General features: G+C 39.0%; 3 protein-coding genes across 3 annotated transcripts; 1 reads left to right on the top strand and 2 right to left on the bottom strand.

The window, feature by feature from the left end:
- The first annotated feature begins 6,356 nt into the window (after window positions 1-6,356).
- On the top strand, window positions 6,357-8,089 carry LOC135636319 (U-box domain-containing protein 4-like). Its single transcript, XM_065147994.1, has 2 exons — window positions 6,357-7,469; window positions 7,567-8,089. Exons 1-2 carry the CDS (start codon window positions 6,372-6,374, stop codon window positions 7,684-7,686), a joined length of 1,218 nt encoding a protein of 405 aa, XP_065004066.1. The 5' UTR covers window positions 6,357-6,371; the 3' UTR covers window positions 7,687-8,089.
- A 1,735-nt stretch (window positions 8,090-9,824) lies between these two features.
- Window positions 9,825-12,012, bottom strand: LOC135635307 (uncharacterized). The gene is made up of 4 exons (XM_065146288.1): window positions 11,211-12,012; window positions 10,874-11,113; window positions 10,710-10,801; window positions 9,825-10,633 (listed from the first exon to the last, which is right to left on the bottom strand). Exons 1-4 carry the CDS (start codon window positions 12,006-12,008, stop codon window positions 9,922-9,924), a joined length of 1,842 nt encoding a protein of 613 aa, XP_065002360.1. The 5' UTR covers window positions 12,009-12,012; the 3' UTR covers window positions 9,825-9,921.
- Window positions 12,013-12,537: 525 nt separating this feature from the next.
- LOC135583080 (calcium-transporting ATPase 10, plasma membrane-type-like) lies at window positions 12,538-22,078 on the bottom strand. Its single transcript, XM_065145578.1, has 12 exons — window positions 21,973-22,078; window positions 21,534-21,597; window positions 21,378-21,450; window positions 21,240-21,305; window positions 19,620-20,206; window positions 18,633-19,538; window positions 16,915-16,969; window positions 14,834-16,785; window positions 14,585-14,743; window positions 13,971-14,142; window positions 13,584-13,882; window positions 12,538-13,043 (listed from the first exon to the last, which is right to left on the bottom strand). The coding sequence occupies exons 6-12, from the start codon at window positions 18,807-18,809 to the stop codon at window positions 12,795-12,797; spliced, it is 3,063 nt and encodes a 1,020-aa protein (XP_065001650.1). The 5' UTR covers window positions 18,810-19,538; window positions 19,620-20,206; window positions 21,240-21,305; window positions 21,378-21,450; window positions 21,534-21,597; window positions 21,973-22,078; the 3' UTR covers window positions 12,538-12,794.
- Window positions 22,079-22,241: the final 163 nt, after the last annotated feature.

Below are 22,241 nucleotides of genomic sequence, written 5' to 3'. Positions count from 1 at the left end.
CAGGGTTATGAATACCCACGAGAAGCAACATGATAAATTATATGTGCCAATTGTCATTTAGCTAATAAACCGGTGGGTATTGAAATTCTGCAAGCTGTGCTTCCTGATACTATATTTGAAGTAGTTGTTCGAATCCCTTATGATAAGCAACTGAAATAAGTTATTGCTAATGGTAAAAAGGTGACTTTGAATGTGGCGATTGTTCTCATTTTACTCGATGGATTCGAATTAGCCTCCCTTGATCGTATTTGTCCTGAGTTGAAAGAAAAGATAGGAAATCTATCTTTTCAAATTTATCGTCCCAATAAAAGAAATATTATTGTGATAGGTCCTGTTCTCGATAAAAAATATAGTGAAATCGTCTTTCTAATTCTTTCCCCCGACCCTGCTATGAAGAAAAACATTAACTTCTTAAAGTATCCCATATACATAGGTGGGAACAGAGGAAGAGGTCAGATTTCTCCTGATGGTGGCAAAAGTAATAATACAATCTATAATGCTACATCAGCAAGTATAGTAAACAAAATAGTATGTAAAGAAAAAGGGGGATATGAAATAACCATAGTTGATACGTCGGATGGACATCAAGTGGTTGATATTATATCTCTAGGACCAGAACTTCTTGTTTCAGAGGGTGAATCCATCAAGCTTGATCAACCATTGACGAGCAATCCCAATGTGGGAGGCTTTGGTCAGGGAGATGTAGAAATAGTGCTTCAAGATCTATTACGGGTCCAAGGTCTTTTGTTCTTCTTGGCATCTGCTATTTTGGCACAAGGTTTTTTGGTTCTTAAAAAGAAACTCGTACGAAATGAATTTCTAGGTGCAGAGATTCCTTAACATCAAGATGATAAAATTGTACGAAATGAATTTCTAAGTACAGAGATTCCTTAACATCAAGTTGGTAAAAAATGTCGAATGTTTGTTGATCCATACAATTATGTATGATAAAAAAATCTGTAAACCTTTTTAGTTGCTTTGTTTATATTTTTTTTTTTTTCATTTTGCAGGATGTCCAGAATTCATTACTTGTATCCTGTTCTTAGTAACAGACAATAGACATACAAAGAAAAATAATACTGAGTAAGGATGGAAAAAATGAAAGAAAAAAAATTATTTTACGAGGGATTAATAGTCTTACGAGTCTTCTATTCGACACAAGAAAAGGGTGAAAAATCCTTTTTTCTTTTTTATTAGTGTTTTTGTTATTTTTTTTATAAAAATAGACATTTACTTAACTAATATTAACTTTAACTAAAAAAATCCAAAAAATTATTTTTAAAGAAAGAAATATGTTAGGAAATAGTTTATTAGATAGTGATAGCAAAGAGGGTTTGGAAATGAGAATAACATGGAAAGTTGATATTATTTTTTCTTTAAAATCATTAATATTACTTTCCATGTATAAATAAATATAGCTAAATTTATAGAGACAATCTTAATTGGAGGGTTACGGTGGCATTGCGTTCATTTACCAACAAAAGGCGGAGATGGTGGCAAGTGGATCCCATGCCATTTGATGTTGTCATATGAACCCTTGCATTATTTTGACTCGGATTAAAGCTTTTAATCTATAAAATCGGTGATCATTTTAATCCTTCAACATCATGATATGTTTATTTCCTAGTAGAAATATCCTCCTTATCTTTCTTTTTGTTCTTATCTTTATATATATATATATATAAGGAGGAATTTTTATTTTTTTTGGGGTTATGTGTGAGATAAAGATTGAAAGAAGATTATAAATGTATCGAGTCTCATAAATAACTTAATATGATGACTCCCATAGTAAATATTTTTTACATATATATATATATATATATATATATATTATGAAAGTTCATATTTTGGGAGATAGGGAATAGAATATTAGGATGAAGTGGTTGGTGAGTGGGGAGGATGGTATAGTGGGAGAACTATGAACGCCATTAGGGTTAGTAGTTGGGAAGGATGAGGAAGGCACTGCAGTGGGAATTGTGGATTGATCGATGGAGTCAGATGAGGAGGCACTGTCTTTGGTTTTGTAGTCTTTGAGGCAGCATTTAGCCTCCATTACTCGGATACTTCCAAGGTGAGATGATATTGATGTGACATTTCACGAATCATTTGAATACACATACATCATGCACTCCCGACATATTATAATTGTTATTTATTGTTATTTGGAGTAAGAGACCATGATACCAATTTGATACTCATGTAAGTGGAGATGCCACCAAGATGATGAACACAAGAGTTTGATTCAATCTTTCATGTCTATCCTATATATAACTAAGAGGAAAAAAATAGGAAATGAAAGCCAAGTTGATCTCTTGGGGGACTTATTGATGTTAGATTTATCTCTTGAATCGATCCCTTCGATAGTCATGATCTTAAATGATTCTTAATGTGAAAAATATTTTTCATTAATTATGATTGAGATTTGTTGAATTTTATATAATAAATTTTATCGATATTGATGAAGTAGATATTCTTATTTCAAATCTATGATGCTTAAAAGGAATAAGCACTTTAGCTCTTTTATTAAAATATAATACTTCTAGTGGATGGAGGAGATGATAGTGATAAATCTGATAATGAAACGATATTAAATAACATTTAGCAATTCCATTATTGAGGATGTTCAATGGAATACATACGAATCTATTTTAAAGCTCATATTTAATGCAAATTAGAGTAGAAAAGATATCATTTTTTTTTTACTGTGGCTAATAATGACTAGTTTAAATTTCATAAAGAATACATGAAATTTACTATTTGAGAACAATCAAAAGAGAATATTATTTGAAAAAAATCTAAAATAAGAGTTTTTTTCTAAGGAAATCACCAACATTAAATCTTTTTTTTTTCTTACCACTAGAACGATCTTGACCAAAAGATTTATGTTAAATCTCTTTCGAATAACCTCTATCACCTTTAACTGATTTGCGTTAATATTTATATCTCACTCATTTAATAATCATGGATTAATACTCATCATATCGATATTAAAAGTCGATTAGATTCGAGCGATCTAAACTCTCCATCCTTAATTAAAAAGTTAATCCAAGTCTAATGATTTGTTCAACATTTAAATATTTCATGTTTGTACGTGATCTATCACATCTAAACCAAGTTCGGTATTATACACTATAGTTCAAACATTATGAATTGTTATTGTTATTATTATGTATGATATAATTCTTTTTTTTACGAAAGATAAATAGGGAAGATGAACTAATAACTTATGATAAACTATCAAAATTATTACTATTTAAGATAGCTAACACATAATATTTAGTCACATATAAATCTCATGGTACAAATCTTGATGGTGTGATAAGGAAAGAACACATAAAAAAGACTTAACTCATATATCCATTAAACAAGCTCCAAGTATTGTTTGTGGGGTTTGCTATCAATAATAATGTGATAATCATCCAACCAACGATGGATGTAGATTTAGAGTACTTAAAACAATTATTGAATCAAATTGGTTCATAAATTAACGATGGAGGTGGATTTATTTTTTTTGGTGCCATATGATTGCGTTGTGATTAGAAGATGTTGGTGACATTAATTAATTGTCATTCATGCACAATACAAGTGTCGGCTTCGTCATCCGATACAAGAAATAATAATAATAATAATAATAATAATAATAATAATAATAATAATAATAATAATAATAATAATAATAATAATAATAATACGTTCGATTTCAATTCCACAAGGCACTCAATAATAAGATTAAATTAAATTAGAAATTTGATATCGAAAATTCCAATTTCAAAACAAATTAATTCGATGTCTCCTATTTGATGATATGAATTTTTATAGATACTTACTAAATTTTTAATTTTTAACGTCTATATCTTATATATTTAAAATCTACACGTAAAACGTCAATGGAACTCTAATGTACATGGAACATTAGTTTTTACAATACTTTCAAATCTCAAAATAACACAAGATTAGATGAGACATTATATGTTATGTTTTATGTTAGAAAAAAATATTTTATTTTCTATAATTTTTATATGACATTATAATTATGACATGCCACAAAAAAGTTACTCAACTCATTACCTCAAATCTTACGGTGCTCATACATATATACATACATACATACATACATACAAATATACATATAATCATTAATTAAAAATTTTAAATCATGTTAGTGAAATCTCATCCTGCGATTCTTAAATTTTTACCAGCTTTTAGTTTATACCTTTGAAGAAGATAATAATAATAATTATTATTATTATTAGGAGTAGAACGAATCAGAATTATGGGAGATGAATCATTGTAATGAGATGTGGAAGAACGTTTGAAGATTTAACATCAAATTCCAAATCATTGTAATCTCCACGGATTTCTCATCCTCCACACAAGCGAGCTTCAAAATCTTGGAAATAAACACGAAATGGCTTCTAATTTTTGATGATTCACGAACACCATCGATGAGTTCCCGAGAAGCCTTTTCACTTACCTCACTTGCTTTCTATTTCTTCTTAGCCCACCGCACGGTGGCAACACCAATCATCATATCATGTTGTAGTCGAAATGATATCGATAAAAGTAATTGTGATAACAGTAACAATTGCATGTTCGAATGCTCTCCGATCCATCTTGAGATTTCATCAAGCAGAAAGTTTGATTGGGACAACACTTCTTCTCATGGAATAAAATAGTAATTGCGTTGTGATTAGAAGATGTTGGTGGCATTAATTAATTGTCAAATTACCATAGATGAAGAGTATGAAAATTATCATAGATGAAGAACTGACTCAGACTTGTAGGTAGAAACATATCCATAAAAAATTAATATGTTTAGATTTCTCTCCATGTCATAGGTAAACAAATTACATCCCAATCAATTCAACTTTTGCTTAAATATATAATACCATATCTCAATAAAAGTACATACTAATTGAATTTGAGATACCTAAAAGACTTAGAGACTATCGATCACATTCCCAAGAGATTATACAATCATTATTTTATGGACTTAAATTTGTCTTACTGATTGATATGACCATTTAGTTCCACATTGATTGAGAAGTATGAGAATCAATGACTCATAAGTCCGTCGAATCTTTCTTACTCTCAAAAATATCTTTTGGAGCTTACATGCTCCTAAAGAACATAATTGTACGGATATGCCTATCGTGAAAAGTTAATAATTTCTTGTGAGCCTAGGAGCCATACCAATGGCCGATCGACCAAATGATCCATCATCATTGATAATTTAGCTCAAACATCCAAATTATAAATAAACATGTAAAATGATTCCACGATGAATGCTCCAACATGACGTAAAACATTTAGACTCAAATTAATAGTAATAATTAAAATATTATAATAGATTCTTCATGTAATATTATATTTTTTACTTATGAATTTTAAATAATTAATTATATATATGAGGTATATTATAGAAATTTATCAATTCAATACTCGGATAATATATATTATTGTATTAGAATAAAACTTTTATCTCTAAGTCGTGAGACACATTCGTCCGTCAACATCCTAAGGATTTGTAAAAGAAGAAACATATTCGTAGAAGTTTTAAACTTTGAGATCTAATTAGATATTTTATCAAATATTTAATAGACAATACAAAATACAATAATAAGCTTTGTAAGATTTGAATAGTCATATAATAAAGGATCTACGATAGTCTCATTGCTCTCAAAAGTCCACACAAATAAGTATTCATATAACATATCCTAACAACGAATTTATACAAGGTACTATCCAACTCAATCAATAATATGATACAAGGTACTATCCTATAGGCTCAACCAATAATGTACCACTCAAAAGCTCCAATGTATTAAGATGATTAATGCTTATGGTCACTCTAAAAACACCCAAAATGAATGATTAGAGATCATGCTTTTGAGTAATTTTGTTTCTATCCTTGCATTTCAAGCCTAAAATAATCATAAAACTCAACCCTCGATGAGATGAGCACACTGCTTAATCCAAAGACTTGATGTTAAGATAAGAAATCAGTTAATAAGTTTGAGCTAATGGATCAAATCTAAGCTCGATGCTTTGGTTAATTCGAGTGCAATGGATGATGGACTTGAGAAAAGCTCCGATGGGTCCCATGCCAGACCTCAAGTGTCTCTCCAATCATGATAAGGGTAGGAGGCGAGTGGGTGTCTCCCGGGGTTACGTTCCTCGCAAGCGTCTTGCACTTAAAAAGGGCAGAACAAACCACCGACCCGGTTCGACCGTCATCGGTCGTACGCGATTAAACCGCACCGCCCGAGCCGGGCCTCCCCACGTGCGCCCGCCAGGGAGACGCCCGTACGCCGACACCTGGGTCCCACGTGCGAGCTTCGAACGGTCTACCCTCTTCCCAAAGCCCCGCCATGGCGATCGGCCTATTTATACTACTGCTATACTATGCTTCCTTTACCCTCTTCTCAAAAGGCAACGAAGCATATCATATCATTCGCTTCCTTCTCGAGTTGGATTGGGGGTTTCATCCGATTGCAATGATGCTGATGGAGAACCCGCCGGAGTTTGGCCGCCACGCGAGGCGGAGCTACAGCGACGGCGCCGGCTCTTCCGGCGCCTTCAGCGACTGCAACAGCGAATGCTCCGCCTCCGGCAACGGCGCTTCCTCCCTCCGCCGCCTACTTGCCTCCGACTACTACTCCGACGAGGAGGTCCGCGGCCTCATCTCCGACCTCGGGTCCCCCTCCGTCGAGTCCCGGCGCCGCGCCGCAATGGAGCTCCGCCTCCTCGCCAAGCACAGCACCGAGAACCGCCTCCGCATCGCCCGCGCCGGCGGCGTCGTCCCGCTCGTCGCCCTCCTCTCACACCCGGACCCGCAGCTGCAGGAGCACGGCGTGACCGCCGTCCTCAACCTCTCCCTCTGCGACGAGAACAAGGGGCCCATCGCCGCCGCCGGCGCCGTCCGTTACCTCGTCCGTGCCCTCCGCTCCGGCACTCCCGCCGCCCGCGAGAACGCCGCCTGCGCCCTCCTCCGCCTCGCCCAGCTCGACGACCTCCGGGCCGTCATCGGCCGCTCCGGCGCCATCCCGCCCCTCGTCGCCCTCCTCGAGACCGGCGGCTCCCGCGGGAAGAAGGACGCCGCCACCGCCCTCTTCACCCTCCTGGCCGCGAAGGAGAACAAGGCCCGGGCCGTCGAGGCCGGGGTGGTGCGCCCGCTGCTAGACCTAATGGCCGACCCGGAGTCCGAGATGGTGGACAAGGCGGCGTATGTGCTGCACCGGCTGCTGTCGGAGCCGGAGGGCCGAGCGTCGGCGGTGGAGGAGGGCGGCGTCCCGGTGCTCGTGGAGATGGTGGAAGTGGGAAGCCAGCGCCAGAAGGAGGTGGCGATGCTTTCGCTGCTGGAGATCTGCGAGGAAAGCGCCGCCTACCGGAAGATGGTCATCCGCGAGGGCGCTATCCCGCCGCTCATCGCCCTCTCCCAGTCCTCCTCCAAGAAGACCAAGGACAAGGTCGGTAACCTCACCTCACCTCACCTCACCTCACTTCCTTCGTCAATTTTATTATTCTTTTATCTAATTTTACTTAATTCAAAAAATAATTAAGCAGGCGGAAGCGTTGATCGAGCTTTTGCGACGACCGACCACGAAGCTGATGGATTATTCCCAGCAGAGGACACGTGGCTGTTCGGCGCTCCCTGTAGACGGCGACGCACTAGTACGAGCATAGACACGTGGCGGTCAAGCATTAGATGGGACGATGTAAATACATCTTATAAAAGCAAAGGAAAAAAAAAGGCTCTCTTTTCTTTCTTTAAATACTTATTCGTTGCAAAGAAAAAAGAAAAATAAAAGGGGAAAAAAGGTGTCGGCATGTGATGCTTCCGCGGGTCGGCTGTCAACTGCTCCGTGATTCGTGATGGAGGTGCCCAGAGGCGCACATCTGGTGACACGTGCCCAACAGCTCCGTTGAGCTGATCTCGCGCCACTGCGGTGGAAGTTACCGGTGAAACTTCCTCAGTAGCTTATATTAGTAGTGTGTTGGAGACAAAAAGAAGAAGAAGAAGAAGAAGAAGAAGAAAGATTGTAATTGTTGGGTTGTTTAAATACTTTGAATCATGTGGTTTAAGACCTATGAACAGATTATGTTGTTTGGTATCATAGGATTTAATTTCATTGTTTATGATTAGGAGGGATGACAAAGGTATACATACATATCTTTAGTCAGAACTCTAACTCAAAATTGTCTACTGAATCCAAATAAATCTACCTATCATCTAACCCAAACAATTCTTCCAGTGGTTGGATGTTGAGGTTGGTGACAACATGTGGATTCTTAATTCAAGCTCAAAATGGAGTACAGAACACATGAAATATAAAACCTCACCAAATCTTTTCTTAATGTCTTTTATATCGGCAGGAAGGTTCCCAGCTAGGGTTTTAATCTATTCATCGGCACACTTGGTATTGTTGGAGAAGAGACAGCATCAAATCTTTGCTGATACTGTGTTCATTGGAAGATTTGGTAAGACTAATCCACCTACTGCTATATTTTTTGTTGTTGTGTTCTTCCATCCATTGCATCTTAATCCAATTAGGCCACGAGCATGAGTGATAGATACTGATGTCGGAGAGCTTCTACTTCATGGAGTGGTTCAGTGTATGTCTCCTGACAAGCACTCTACATCTGAAAAGATGAAGCGGCTAATCCTGTTTTCTATGTTGTCGGAGTGCATTCAAAATCTAAAGTGTCTCCATACGTTTATTGTCCACCGTGGAGCAGTGACAAGTCTCTGTCTCTCTCCTGCTCTGTTTTCTGCAAGGCGTAAATGCAGAGATAACGAGTTGACATGGACAAGCATCAATGTCGTGTGTTTTTGACTGGGAAGTTTCGTTTTGGACATGGAACCTTTGTTATCTATAATAAGATTTGGGATGTAGAGGGTGTCGGGTGGGTGGGGGATTGGAAATGATGAAACTAAACATCAAATATTTCTGATGCTGACAATTCTCCTGTAGCTTTTGATGGACGACAGGTGCAGGTCTTTTGCAGGAGGAAGTGATGGAATCATGAGGTCTGTACGAGTCATTGCTCTCCGGGCTAAGCTTCAAAATCTATTATAATATATATGTATAATGTGAAAAAAATTTATATTAGGATTGAAATTAAATAACATTATATCTATTTTACGATATGTATTTTTGGATGTCATCTGAAAAATATATCTGAGTGATCTGAATATTATTTTTAGATCTAAAACCACTATCAAAGAGAATTAAATTCTCGTTTTTTCTCTTTTTCTATCTTTATACATGATCATTTAGATTTATGGATTATGGAGATTGAGAGAGAAACTATAATCTCTCAACTATATTTTTTATGACATACGTTCTTTAAGTCTCTAAAGGTTTTGTCTATTTATAGATAAGAGCAGATAGTATAGAATAAATTAATAGAAAAACTCCTCCGTATCTCTTAAGGAATCATATTATAATATGAATTTTCTTTTTATTGATTAATATTTATCATTAAAATCTAATTAGTTATATTATATATTTTATCATTATAAAGGATCACTAACACACTCCCTCTAATTCGTTCTACAGTAGCTTGTATTGCCAGGAACTAAGAAGAGATTGAAACGAAGCTTCCTGTATGAAGATGGTTTTCTCTTTTATTGTTTAGGAGAGAATTCATGAGGCAAGCCCGAATGAAGAGACAAGAGGCTCAATGTGCTAAGAATCATGCTACTCTCATAAATTCTTTGGAATTATCTTCTCTCTTCTCATCCTCATCATGTTACCATCATTAACAGCATGCAGATTCATGTAGAGAATGAAGTGAATTAATGATCCAGATGTCTGTCTTGTTTGGATGAAAGATCAGGAGACAGAGACCATCACAGGCAACAAAAGCCAACATGTTGTACCGATTAATCTTCCTGTCTTGCTCAAGCTGGTTCTGCTACGAACTTAGCATCAGCTCCCTGTCTTGCTCCTCATCAGGTGTGCTCATGCTTTCCAGAGCAATGGCAGCACTCTCCACATGCCGCAGCAGCACGTTGTATATCTTCCTTCGCACTCTCTCGCATGCTTCAGCTTCGTCCTCCTCCGACAGCACGCCATCTCTGAGTCTGTCCCTCGGCCAGGAGCTGATCTCCTTGCTGGTGATGGTGTTTAACCAGCCATCGACTCGCTTTAACTGGCACAGCAAACCTGCCACTTCCAGCTCGCATCCATTGTATCCGGTTTTGCTCTGGATTGAATCCAGAAACTTGTCGATGTATCTCAGAAACCATCTGTTGTACTCGTGCTGCAATGTGTTCGACGCCAGCAGCAGGCTGCTCCCCTTGGCCAAACTATTCTTTGTTCTTCCTCCGTGACTTGGTGGTGCTTCCGAAGTCTCAGGAAGAGCCTTTACCTGCGTGGGGAATCGTACAAGATCCGACTCCAGAGCTGCTTTGACCCACGAGGTGGCGCAGCTTTTTCTCTCTGCTGCAACCTTGCCCACTGATCTGGCCGAAGCAGGGTTGTAGTTGCATGAACTCGGCTGGGTCGATCTTTCTAATGACTGAGCGATTAATCTGGTCTGCCCCAGCGTATGGTGAAAGTTCAAGAACCTGTTGACCATGAGCTGTGGATCGCCATCCTTGTCGGACTGCAGCTCTGAGTACGTGCTGCAAATGCCAAGTAAAAAAACACATGACATGTTTACACAGACTCTCAACTTCAAGAAATCTAATGCTTACTTGCCTCAAGCACTCGATCAGTTTATCTGCGGCAGATGCCTCCAGCAACGCGTCGATGGCAGCTTGCAGTGATGAATCTCGCTGCCTTACGACCTCCTGCACAAGTGAATCAATCCATGGGGTCATCACTGACATCTCGAGGAGAAAGACGTATAGTGAATGGAGTACCTTCCCATGCCTCATCAAGTTTGGAGGCAGTGAAGCCCAGAGGACGCCGCCATCCGATGAGCAGAAGGAGGTCGTCGTGGTGGAAGAGATTTCTGTGCTTGCTTTATCTGAACCAGGGAGCTTCCACTTACCGGAATTACCAAGCACTTTGAGAGCCTTCTCGGTGTTTCTTTGGAAAGCTGTTGGTGCATCATCTTTCGGCATCAACCTTGCATGATGAGCTAACCTACTCGGAGAAACCTATCAAGGCCATGGAGCAGAGCAATCAATCATTTGGCAGCAAATCGACAGAGTTCTTCAGGGAATGAGGAGAAGGAATGGCAGCTGCTAAGCTTACACTTGCGCTTCGACTCTGAACTGTGGGTTTCGCCTCTCTTCTCCGCTCGGTGATCCTCCCTGAGGCGTGCCAGCTTTTCCTCGCCTTCGTCGTGCAGGGAGACGGCGACGAGAAGGAAGACGAGGCGTAAGAGAATCTCGACGACGCGGGAGACGAAGTGCAGGAGAATCTCGAGTCGTCGGAGTCGTAGGTATCTTCATCCATGCACGGAACGGTAAACTTCTGCAGCTCGTGCAGGGCGTCCGAGCTCCTCCTCTCTCGTCTCTTCGCCGCTCGGTTCGTGGGCGAAGGGGCGAAGGACGGGGAGCTCATGCCGACCTCGCTGATCCGGTCCCCCACGCTCGAGTGGGACCTCGAATGCAGCTGCCGCTTCTTCTTCTCGGGTGGGGGCAGAGGAGGGGTGGCGCTCGAAGAAGCAGTTGGGGTGGCGCAGATGAGGACGACGGTGTCGTGGAGGCAGGGGTGGCGGCCGGCGAGGAGGCGGAAGTCACGGAGCACGGGAACAGGGGAGGCGGGCTCGAGGCGGCGCACCTGGATGAGTTGGCCGAGCTGGAGGCGGTCGGCGAGGATGAGGTCATTGAGGTCGGCAGGGAGGGAGACGTAGATGGAGTGGGAGGAGTCGGAGACCTTGATGTAGAAGCCTTTGTCGGGGCAGAGGTCGGGGCCGGCGACGGCGGGAACGATGCCGGTGATCTGGAGGACGGCCGGGGTGGCGTGGAGCGGGCGGCGTGGGGGGTTGGAGGATGATTTTTCGTCTTGGAGGAGCCTGAGGAGGACGCCGGGGCTCAGCGACGCCATTGGCGACGAAGAGAGAGAGAGAGAGAGAGAGAGAGAGAGAGAGAGAGAGAGAGAGCTATGGGAAAAGATGGGAGAAGGGAAACGGTTGACAGTTGCCTTTCGCGGTTTTGGTGGCGTCAAGAGCGTGCATTTTAATGGTAATGGAAGGAATACCAAAACAGAGGAGACAAGTCGAGAAGGAAAACACAGGCGGATGGAATAGAGGGGGAGGAGGGTTGGCAACAGCTCGGATTTGATGCCATGTATCGAGAATAAGAGCTGTGCTATTGGATAAGATTCCTCGAATTCGAGTATTATCTTACGTAAATAAGACTTTTACATCATAAAAATTATAAATAAAAAAATTAAATATATTTTATTTATATAAAAATATTATTTTATATAGAATTCAATGACAGAAAACGATCATAAATAGTTAAGACATTACGACTTACATTTGTCACTTTCATACGAAGATATATATATATATATATATATATCCCAAACATTTACCTATTGAAAGCATGCATTCCACATATGATACAATCAGTTTTGAGGACTACATCCTTGAATTCACATCAAATTGCACTTTGAATAAAAACAGTTGCCTCTGCCATAAAGGTTAAGAGAAAAAACAAAAGCATCGAAAAGACAGTTAAAATTATTCTTATGTTTTTATAGAATGTTCTTGCAACTGGCTCCATGGTATCCTCTACAATTGACAACATTACAAAATCCATGGAGATAGCTATTGACACAAAAATCTGTTGTTAGATGATTAGGGAAATCTCCTAAGACTCTGATTCCTTACTTGGAACCCACAGGAACCATCTTGATGGCAGCAGAAATAGGCATACCAAGAAACCCAATGAACACACAGGCAAACCACTGATATAAAGTCAACGGAGTGGTGTTCGCGAATTCTCCAAGGAACTGAACGATTATGAACTGGAAGATGATGGTACAGGTGATGACAGCCACGAATACATAATTCTCCAATATGCCATGGAACACATCGATCTTTTCCATTTCTCTGCAGCTGATCTCATTGAATACCTGCATGACAAGCTCCCAAGTTCAGATTGACTCGAGATTTTGAGATTGGTATGTTACGTCACTTTTTGGCCTCTAATGATATAAAAGATGCTGCACAAGTCTTTTGCATAATTGAAAAGATACATTCTATATCCAATTAAAATGACTGACATAATACATGGTGCAGAGCCAACTAAAATAATTTTGTCAAGTTTATTGATAAAGTTATAGTCAACCACATTGGTGTATCAACAGCCGCATCCATTTTCATGTCTTTCAAGCATGTAGATGATACGGAAGCTCTTGGGTCCAAAATGAGGTCCTCGTCTGAATTAGAGTGACTGTTCATCTAAATAGCAGTTTACAGACAACTGGTTCTTAAATTATGGTATAAAAATGCTAAAAGTTAGTTTTCCATATGCAGGTTTATCTCATGTGCTGAAGAAATCAGGAATTTGTTTCATAAAATAAAAATTATGGACAATGTCTTTTAGTATTTATCATATTCTTTCAAACAGGTAGTAAAACAAAGAACAATAAACATGAAATTTATCAGTTTACCTGACAAAAGACGAAGGAATTGAAAATAAGAGTGTTTAGTGCAAGATCAGAATCAGGGCCCTCAAGTTGAAACAGCCCTTTCCCTTCTCTCTGGAGATACCATATCACAATGAACTGGTACAAGGCTTGTCCTAGGATGTTCCTCCACATTGTGTTACTAATAAAACCGCCTTTTCTTCCAACAGGAGATCTTTTCATCAATTCATCATTTGGTGGCTCAGTGGCTAATGCGAGTGCCCCAAGTGTATCCATAATCATGTTCACCCAGAGCAGTTGAACGGCAGTTAGCGGAGCATGTCCTAATACAGAACAGGCAAATGAAAAGAACAATGAGAGAGAATTTTGAGGTACACCGGAACTTGATACCGTTTAAAGGGCTAACTTTACCGGTTATGCAGGCTGAGGAGAAGTTTACAATTAAAGCAACAACATTAACAGTCAGCTGAAACTGCACAAACTTTTGAATGTTTATGTACACTGAACGTCCCCATTTTGCCACAGTTACAATAGTTGAGAAGTTGTCATCAAGAATAATAACATCAGCACTTTCTTTAGCCACCTGCATATCACAGTATTTTGCGAACAAATTCATGATAAGATTAACTAAAACTCAACTATGCAATAGACTAAGAGATACTGCAATTTATGGCATTAACAGTAACTGGGCTCCTTGACCATAAATAGTTGAACCACAACAAAGAGAACTTATGAAGCTAGGGCACAACTAAATTTATCAAAGATTATGAATATGTAATTTAGGAGTGTAATCAAGGCCCAAGTCATAAAAAGACCTTTTTAACAAAAATAAGACTACATACTTTGACCCATCTTGGATCCTACCATGAGAAATAGGTGGACACCAAAAGGCATGGACACTTATCTTACATGCTCCACCAAAAGCAATATGCTTAAATATTAGGTCAGAAAAAAAAAATACTACTTTAATTTCCACAGTACCAAAACAATTAATATCTATAACTTGGATATGTCACAAACACTACCTCAGTTCCTGCAATTCCCATTGCAAGCCCAATATCTGCCTCGTGAAGTGCTGGAGCGTCGTTTGTGCCATCACCAGTCACAGCAACAACTTCATTGAACATGGTGCGCAGATGTTTCACCAAGGTATGTTTATCCATTGGTGAAGATCTAGCCATCACCTGGTAAGTTAATAGATTAGAGAGATAATAAGAAAAAAAAATCCACTAATCAAAAGAATGTTTTTAATGATAATGTATGAGAAATAGAACCTGAAGTCTTGGTATTAAATCCATCATTTCCTCCAGACTCTTACTCCTGAAGTCTGGACCTTCAATAGCAACCCCATCATCAGTAAGAATACCACATTCTCGAGCAATAGCCTTTGCAGTGTTTATGTTATCCCCTGTAACCATTCTCACAGTAATTCCGGCAGACCTGCAAATTGCAACTGAATCTTTTACACCTGGACGAACAGGGTCTTTGATGCCAACAATTCCAATACAAGTGAATCCATTAATAGGGATTTGTTCATCAGCTGTGAAACCATTCTCAATTTCCATGTAAGCAAGGCACAGTGTACGGAGAGCCTCACTGGCAAAACTTTCTATAGTACTCTTGAGTTGACTGAATGTTGATTCATCAAGCAGGACAGTGTTACCTGCAGAATCTAAAACCTTATCACAAGCAGCCAATATAATTTCTGAAGCACCTTTACAATGGGCTCTGTATCCTCCTCCTGGAAGCTGGAGAACCACTCCCATTCTCTTCTTTTCAGAATTAAATGGTTCCACTTTGACAATCTTAGTCTCCTGACGTGCAACCTGGAAATCCCCACCTAGTAACAATCCAAATTCCAACAGAGCAGTCTCAGTTGGCGTTCCAAGTATTTCAAGTTTTCCAGCTTGGTTGATAACAACTTCACCGCCAGTGTTATAAAAGATGGATTGCATGAGTACTTTTAGAGCAACATCTGGAACCTGGGAGCAAACATGTTTTATTTCTTCATGATTATTAACCTCCTTGATATTCCCACATATGCAAGCTTTCACAACAGTCATGTGATTGGTTGTCAATGTACCTGTCTTGTCACTGCAAATAGATGTAGCTGAACCCATAGTTTCACAAGCAGCAAGATGGCGGACCAGTGCTCTGTCATTCATCATCTTTTTCATGGCAAAAGCAAGGCTCAAGGTTACAGCTAAAGGCAATCCTTCAGGAACTGCAACCACTACAATAGTGACTCCAACAGCAAAATACTCCAGCAACTCTAACGCATCATCTGCTGACCAGCTCAAGTATGAACCATGTTGAAACTTATGTTTGATTAGTCCTTCAGCAAGCACTGCAAATGTCACAACTGCAAATACCAAGCCAATTTTCCCTATGATAGTGGCAACTCCGTTCAGTTTGACCTGCAATGGAGTTTCATCATCTCCTCCTTCACTAAGGGTGGCCATCAACTTACCCCATTGTGATCTCATGCCAACTGTAGTTACCAGCATTTTACAGGATCCATCTTGGACTTTAGTTCCAGATAAAAGAAATGGATTGTCAGCATTCACATTGACAGGTTCACTCTCTCCTGTTAAACTGGATTCATTGATCAATAAGGAAAATCCAGACATGAATAACCCATCAGCAGGAACTTGATCTCCAATTGCAAGATGCACTAGATCACCAGGAAGAAGATCATATATTGAAATCTTCTGTCTGAAGCCATCACGTGTAACCTGTACAGATATCTTCTTCTTCTCCTTATCCAAATCTTTGAACTGTAAAGATTGTCGGTAATCACTAGTTGCAGTAACAAAGACAACCAACAGTATGCTAGCCACAATGCCAAGTCCATCATGTGCACCTTTTGGCCATCCTTCTGTGGCAATGCCAACAATAAGGGATATACAAGCACACACAGCAAGAATTATGAGAGTCATGTCTTGAAGTGCTTCCCAAACAAATATCCAAAAACTCCGAACCTGGCTTTCAGTAAATTTATTTACTCCATAAATATCTTGCCTGTGTTTCAAACTCTCCTCTGTAGCAATTAGTCCATTTGTTGTTGATGTTGAAAGTTTGTCCACAATACCATTAACACCACCATGGACTTTCAACTTCTTCACATCATGGCCTTCAACTATGGAACCCAATTCATCAGGGCAAATTTGGAAGCCTGCTTTCTTCACTTCATCAGGCACAATGTACTCACTATGCAATGCGATACCTAAACACATTTGTTAATGCAAAATTGTAAGAAAAGATTGTAGAAACAAAAACATCTTTGAAGCCAAGAAAAGAAACTATGTCACCATGCCAACTTTAAAACTACATCTCAGTATCAACAACGGATTACCATGAATAAATTGCAATGCGGCTTTTGAAACCAAAACAGCTACTCGCAATTTCTCCTGGAAAAGAAAAAATAACTAATCAGTCTCCCTATGGAGAAAGAAAATTGTTGTACATAAAATAAATGGCAGACTTATAGTGAACGGGCAACATTATATAGGTTGTAGCATATCTCTCACTGCTACAGTCAGTGACCATGCAGATAAGGAGCTAAGTCTCTTTGTAAGGGATTAGTATTCTAAATCCAACAACCAAGGTCTGAAGATGTGTACAACGATTTGAAGTTCATCAAGTTTCAGCAAGCAAAGTAGAATAATTAGGTTCATTAACTTTTGGAGTATGTCAAATGAAATATTCTATCAGCGATATCAACTGAAGGACAGAAAGCACAACTGAAGTCTAGGGCCAGTAATTAAGCTTGGTTTGAGTATACACAAGATGATCCTCAACGACACTATAGACTAGAAATTAATTTCAAGCATGGTTCAGGCTTGAACATAGCTATGCCTGATCAGACTAGAATTGGCTCAAATATATGTGTCTGTCTTTGTATTTGTGTTTGCATGCCAGTCCATATGTGTGTATTACATGTATATATTCTCGAATTACATCAAAATGGTTGTAATGGATGGATGATGTAGTTGACTCAGAAATCAATGAGTTCTTTTATGTTTGTTGGTTTTGTAGTTCTTTCAACACGTGGCAATTTTCATAAGACAAAATGTATAACACTGGTAAGGAAGCTCTCATAGTAAAGGATTTGTTGATATAAAAAAATTGATACGACTCATTCTTAAAACAAAATATTATGACTAGGTATATTACATATCATCTAAAAATTCTATTTCAGTAATTGTACCAAAGCACAAGCACCTAACGATGAGGACTTTGGGATGAGTTAATATATGTGGTTTCACCCTTTAAGCAAAGAGGTTGTTTTCATGATTCAAATTCTAGTCGCCAAAGATCACAAAGTAGCATCCCAACTGTAATTTCTATTTTATGTGTTTTGTTGCATGTACCTTTTAAGTTATTATAAAAAAACACTTATCTTTCATCATTGAAAAGTTAATGTATATAAGTAATAAAGATCAATTAAATAAACTAAAGCAAACCTAACTGAGGCTCATGGAAGGTATGGGCGAAGCATGGTTTTCACTAATGAGCTATTTGATACAGGCTCAACTCAGCTTGGTTTGAAACTAAACTCGATCAACCATACAACAACCAAATATCGATCTTCTTCTAGGCCCCAGATTAATTTCAAGCCACGCTTGTGGATCGGCTTGTAAAGCTCAGATCTACTGCAGCCATACAGCAACCTCAGAAAAAGGATGCTTCCAAGGAAATTAATCTAGGATGATTATTAGAGGTGTTGTTGCAACATTAAACCTAAAAGACTTTTTCACTTTTAGGAGCTAAACCATGAAAAAAAAATTATTTCTACTGTTCTCTAAAAAGAATATCTAAATAAATGCATGATTATGTGGCAACTCTGAAATCAACCCTAAACAGAGTCAAAAACAGAAGTGAAACTTGAATGATACGAATTAGACAAGGACTATCAAGATGTGGGCTAGCAAGATGGCCATATCATGTAAAGTTTCATGGTTACACATCAAATTAAAAGCTTAAGATGATGGATGAAACAGGGTATGTCAATTTCAGCTCTAACAAAGTGCCAACCACGATCGAGAATGTAAAGCGGGAGCATAGGCGTACATGGTTCGAGCGCTTCATGGCGGCGGCCTCGGAGCGCTTGGAGAGGTTGGCGGTGAAGCGGAAGCGGCGCTTGGGGTTCTTGACGACGCCGACGAGCTTCCGCCATCGCTCGAGCGACTCCTCCGTCGAGTTCTTCGACTTCACCCCACCGAAGTTCTCGTTCAGGTAGCTCTCCATCCTGCCTCCTCGGCCCCTTCCTCCTCTTCCTCCTCTTCTCCAGTGGCTACTTGTAGCCAAGTCCCGAGTGAAGGGCTCGCTTCCAATAAAGGCCTCAAAAGCTCAAAACTTCTTCGCGGTTTCTACGACAAGACTGCGATGTAGGAGGAGAAAGGAAGGTGAAGAATAAAGTTCATGGAGGAGGGAGGAGGAAGGAGGAAGGTAGGAAGAAGGGGAAAGAGACGTCGATCCGAAATATACTGACGGGAGGGGGAGTGGTGGCATAGTTTCCATGCATTTGGAGGAAGCGACCAGGAATTGTGGAGTCAAATCAGATCAACTCAAAATTATATGCACGGGCCGGGAACCAATTAATTTGGGGCCTACGGAGACCCAAATTATTATTATTATTATTATTATCTTTAATACATTCGAGGGATATATAAAGACCAAAATTGATACTCGGGAATGAGATGAAAGGATATAAATCAATATATCTTGACTCATAATCATGATCGATTATTATCGTTATTTTTATGATTATTTTGTTTTCTTGTGGACCTTTTTATCCCAAACATGAGAAATTTCTTGGGACTTACTGTACAAGTCTAGTCTTGGGAAGAACTCTCTTGTTTGTTTGCGAGGTCAACTGACTAAGTGATGGATCAGGTCAACTCAAAAGATCTTGAGATGGTCCAATGTCCAATCTCGATAACAGGAGCAGTAGTAGCTTGAATTTCCAACTGCATTCTAAGTAGGAGGCAAGCAATTGCATGTTACTCGATAGGGAAAATTTTGAGGACAAACAGCAATGAACTGAAAAGAGCTTACAGCTTATGTTCTGAAGCGACCAATGTGCATTTCATGAATTTACCCATAAGATATCTCAGCTTGTAAGCCTGGATTAGGATAAAAGCACCCTTCCTGGTCAAGATGACTAACTTGTCAGTGGAATTGCTTGTGAGCAAATAAATGTGCTAAACTTCACTTTATTAGCATAAAATACTTGGATCTCAGTAAAATTTCTCTCTCTGTTATGTACAAAGAAAAAATGTGTTCCCAGAACAAGGAAAAAACACTGAGCTGTAGCTGTTTCTATTGAGATTTAATCTGCTTTGGATAGCTCTTTGACAAATGGTTTTGTTTCTATAAAGCCTCTTTCACTGTGGTTGAACATTGCAATGTAGATGCATGTTTTGTTAAGCTTCTTGATCTCATCCAATCCAACCATCATCATGAAGAACGACTCCCCAAACGACACAAACAGAAATGAGGAACTGATAATAGCATCTCAGTTCTAACACAGAGAACACAAGCACTGAGATTTGTGATAGAATCAAGATTGCTTGCACTGTGTACCAATTTGTCTAGATTGATTTATTTGCATCTATACTTGAATCATTGTCTCCTCTCTTTTCCTGCAAAAGAAAATAAGAACCATTCAATATCTCCGTAGACAGAAGAGATGAACTTCGCTTATATAATCTATTGAAGAATGTTTTGTTGAGAACCAGTTGTGTGATGAAAAGGTCAGTTCATGAAAGGTCATTGCCGCAGGTTTATGTTGGTGACAGATCCACTGATTATGATTCACATTTGAAGGAAGTGAAAGGATGCTACCGTGAAGATTTGAAGCTTTGTGCAATAATACCTAACAGTAGCTGAGTCTTTTAGGTCTATGCATATTGTCCATGCTTATAGGATAATTGTGTCATAGATTACATTGCCCAAGGATTAATCGTTCCATGTGTATACAGCACAACAAAACACTTTAACGTGACTGTTCATATCTTATAATTTTGCTGTGTACACTTCCAATTTAAGTGCAGTTCCTTTTAGTTTCAATTCACATAAATAAACAGTATTTCCATAGCAATTTTTGATTTAATGTAAAACTTTAATGCAATAATGATCTAAATTGAAGCACACTTAACCAATATTCTTCCGGATATGATTGTGGAAAATACATTTCATATTTGAACCAACAACAGATTTCTAGATGCGAGAAAAAATATGTAAAAGCCTCAAAATTATGTTATAACTTGGTCGTTAAAAGAATTAGATGGAAATTCTAAACGATGACTTGGACATGTTGAATTGAATAGAAGTTATGAAAATGACAATAAAAGATAAATTCTTCTTTGATCGTTGTTGACAAAAATTCAATATGACACGAAATTGATGTTTTACAAGAGAGACAATCTCAAAGTTATAAACAAACTTTCATAATTAAGAATCAGAAACTGGAACTCCATTACTAAAATACTGGTATGGACAAATTGCTATAAGAATATAACCGAAAAATTGAGAACAAGTACAGTATAAAGGAAAGAGTTCTCTCTTATTAATGACATCAGATGAGTCCAAAATTCATCTGATTGATTTTAACAGACTACTTCAGCAATATAATTTTGTAGTAAATTTTGAGAAATATATGATAAACAAATGTACCTTTTTTAACAGGCCTTTTATATACATGAGCTCTTACAGTTTCTGCATAAGCATTTCTTCCTCTACCTTCACATGAACAAGATCATAATAATCAGCCAATTTCATAGTAGTCTGGTAGATGCTAAAAAGATGAAAAACCTGAAGCCGATGTAGCTCATGTGACATCGCCCGATACGCCTCCACGAGGGCTTCACCTTGCTTCTCCAAATGCCTGTACAACACATATTCATGCTGAATTGACGATTCACAAGAATACAATAATAGAAAATATCCAACTATGCACCCTCAACTTACTTAAACATTTCTACTGAATGTTTTGTGTCCATTGTGAGAGACAAATCTCATCCCCAAAGTTAAACTGCAGGTACCAACCACAACAAAAAAAAACATTAGGCATATTTAAATCCTAATAAAGCTCTAAAGTTTCTGTTGGTTTAATTCCATCACATAATAGTGTGATCAAAAGATAAGGAACGCAAAAAACCAGAGGAAGAAAACATAAAAGGGAATATTGCGAACAGAGAAGGCTATGTTTGCACTCTGGAACATATACAGAACAAACTATCAATTACCCAACTACACTCGATGCTGTAAACCACAACGATCGTAATCCATCCTTTGCAATTAAACAATACAAAGATAACGAAAGAATCGATCCATGCCCTAAATAAAAAACATAAGGAGGAACAAAGAAGAATAATTACATGGGAAGACACCAAGTGAGCAACAATACCTTCGAGAACGAAGCGGGATCGAAGGAGGAGACACGAAGAACGCAGTTGTGTTCGCCCTGCGAACTATAGCCCCGGGCGGCTAAAGGAAGAAGTGGAGGTTTTGGCGTAGGCCGAAACAAAGTGAATGTAGTCGTGGTACCCAAGTCAGGTATGGGCGCCTATTCGATCCGATCCGCTAAGGTTAGGTCCGATCCGGATCCGAATCCGATTTTAATTAAATGATTTTTCTGGCTAAATTTGAAAAGCTTCCGTGGGTCAAGGTAGGATC

This window comes from Musa acuminata, chromosome BXJ3-4, assembly GCF_036884655.1.
Source record: "Musa acuminata AAA Group cultivar baxijiao chromosome BXJ3-4, Cavendish_Baxijiao_AAA, whole genome shotgun sequence".
Lineage (NCBI taxonomy): Eukaryota > Viridiplantae > Streptophyta > Magnoliopsida > Zingiberales > Musaceae > Musa > Musa acuminata.
Note: the sequence above shows the minus strand (reverse complement) of the source record. Positions and strands in the feature narration are given on the sequence as shown.

Excerpts from the sequence above, each read along its gene's own strand:
- LOC135636319 (XM_065147994.1), top strand. The coding sequence starts at position 6,372 with ATGGCGATCGGCCTATTTATACTACTGCTATACTATGCTTCCTTTACC. Across the intron at positions 7,470-7,566 it reads CCAAGAAGACCAAGGACAAG|GCGGAAGCGTTGATCGAGCT; the intron begins GTCGGTAACCTC and ends ATAATTAAGCAG.
- LOC135583080 (XM_065145578.1), bottom strand. The coding sequence starts at position 18,809 with ATGGAGAGCTACCTGAACGAGAACTTCGGTGGGGTGAAGTCGAAGAAC. Across the intron at positions 16,786-16,914 it reads CGCATTGCAATTTATTCATG|GTATCGCATTGCATAGTGAG; the intron begins GTAATCCGTTGT and ends AAATGTGTTTAG. Across the intron at positions 14,143-14,584 it reads TGGGAATTGCAGGAACTGAG|GTGGCTAAAGAAAGTGCTGA; the intron begins GTAGTGTTTGTG and ends TGTGATATGCAG.
- LOC135635307 (XM_065146288.1), bottom strand. The coding sequence starts at position 12,008 with ATGGCGTCGCTGAGCCCCGGCGTCCTCCTCAGGCTCCTCCAAGACGAA. Across the intron at positions 11,114-11,210 it reads TTCAGAGTCGAAGCGCAAGT|GTTTCTCCGAGTAGGTTAGC; the intron begins GTAAGCTTAGCA and ends TGGCCTTGATAG. Across the intron at positions 10,802-10,873 it reads ACTTGATGAGGCATGGGAAG|GAGGTCGTAAGGCAGCGAGA; the intron begins GTACTCCATTCA and ends TCACTTGTGCAG.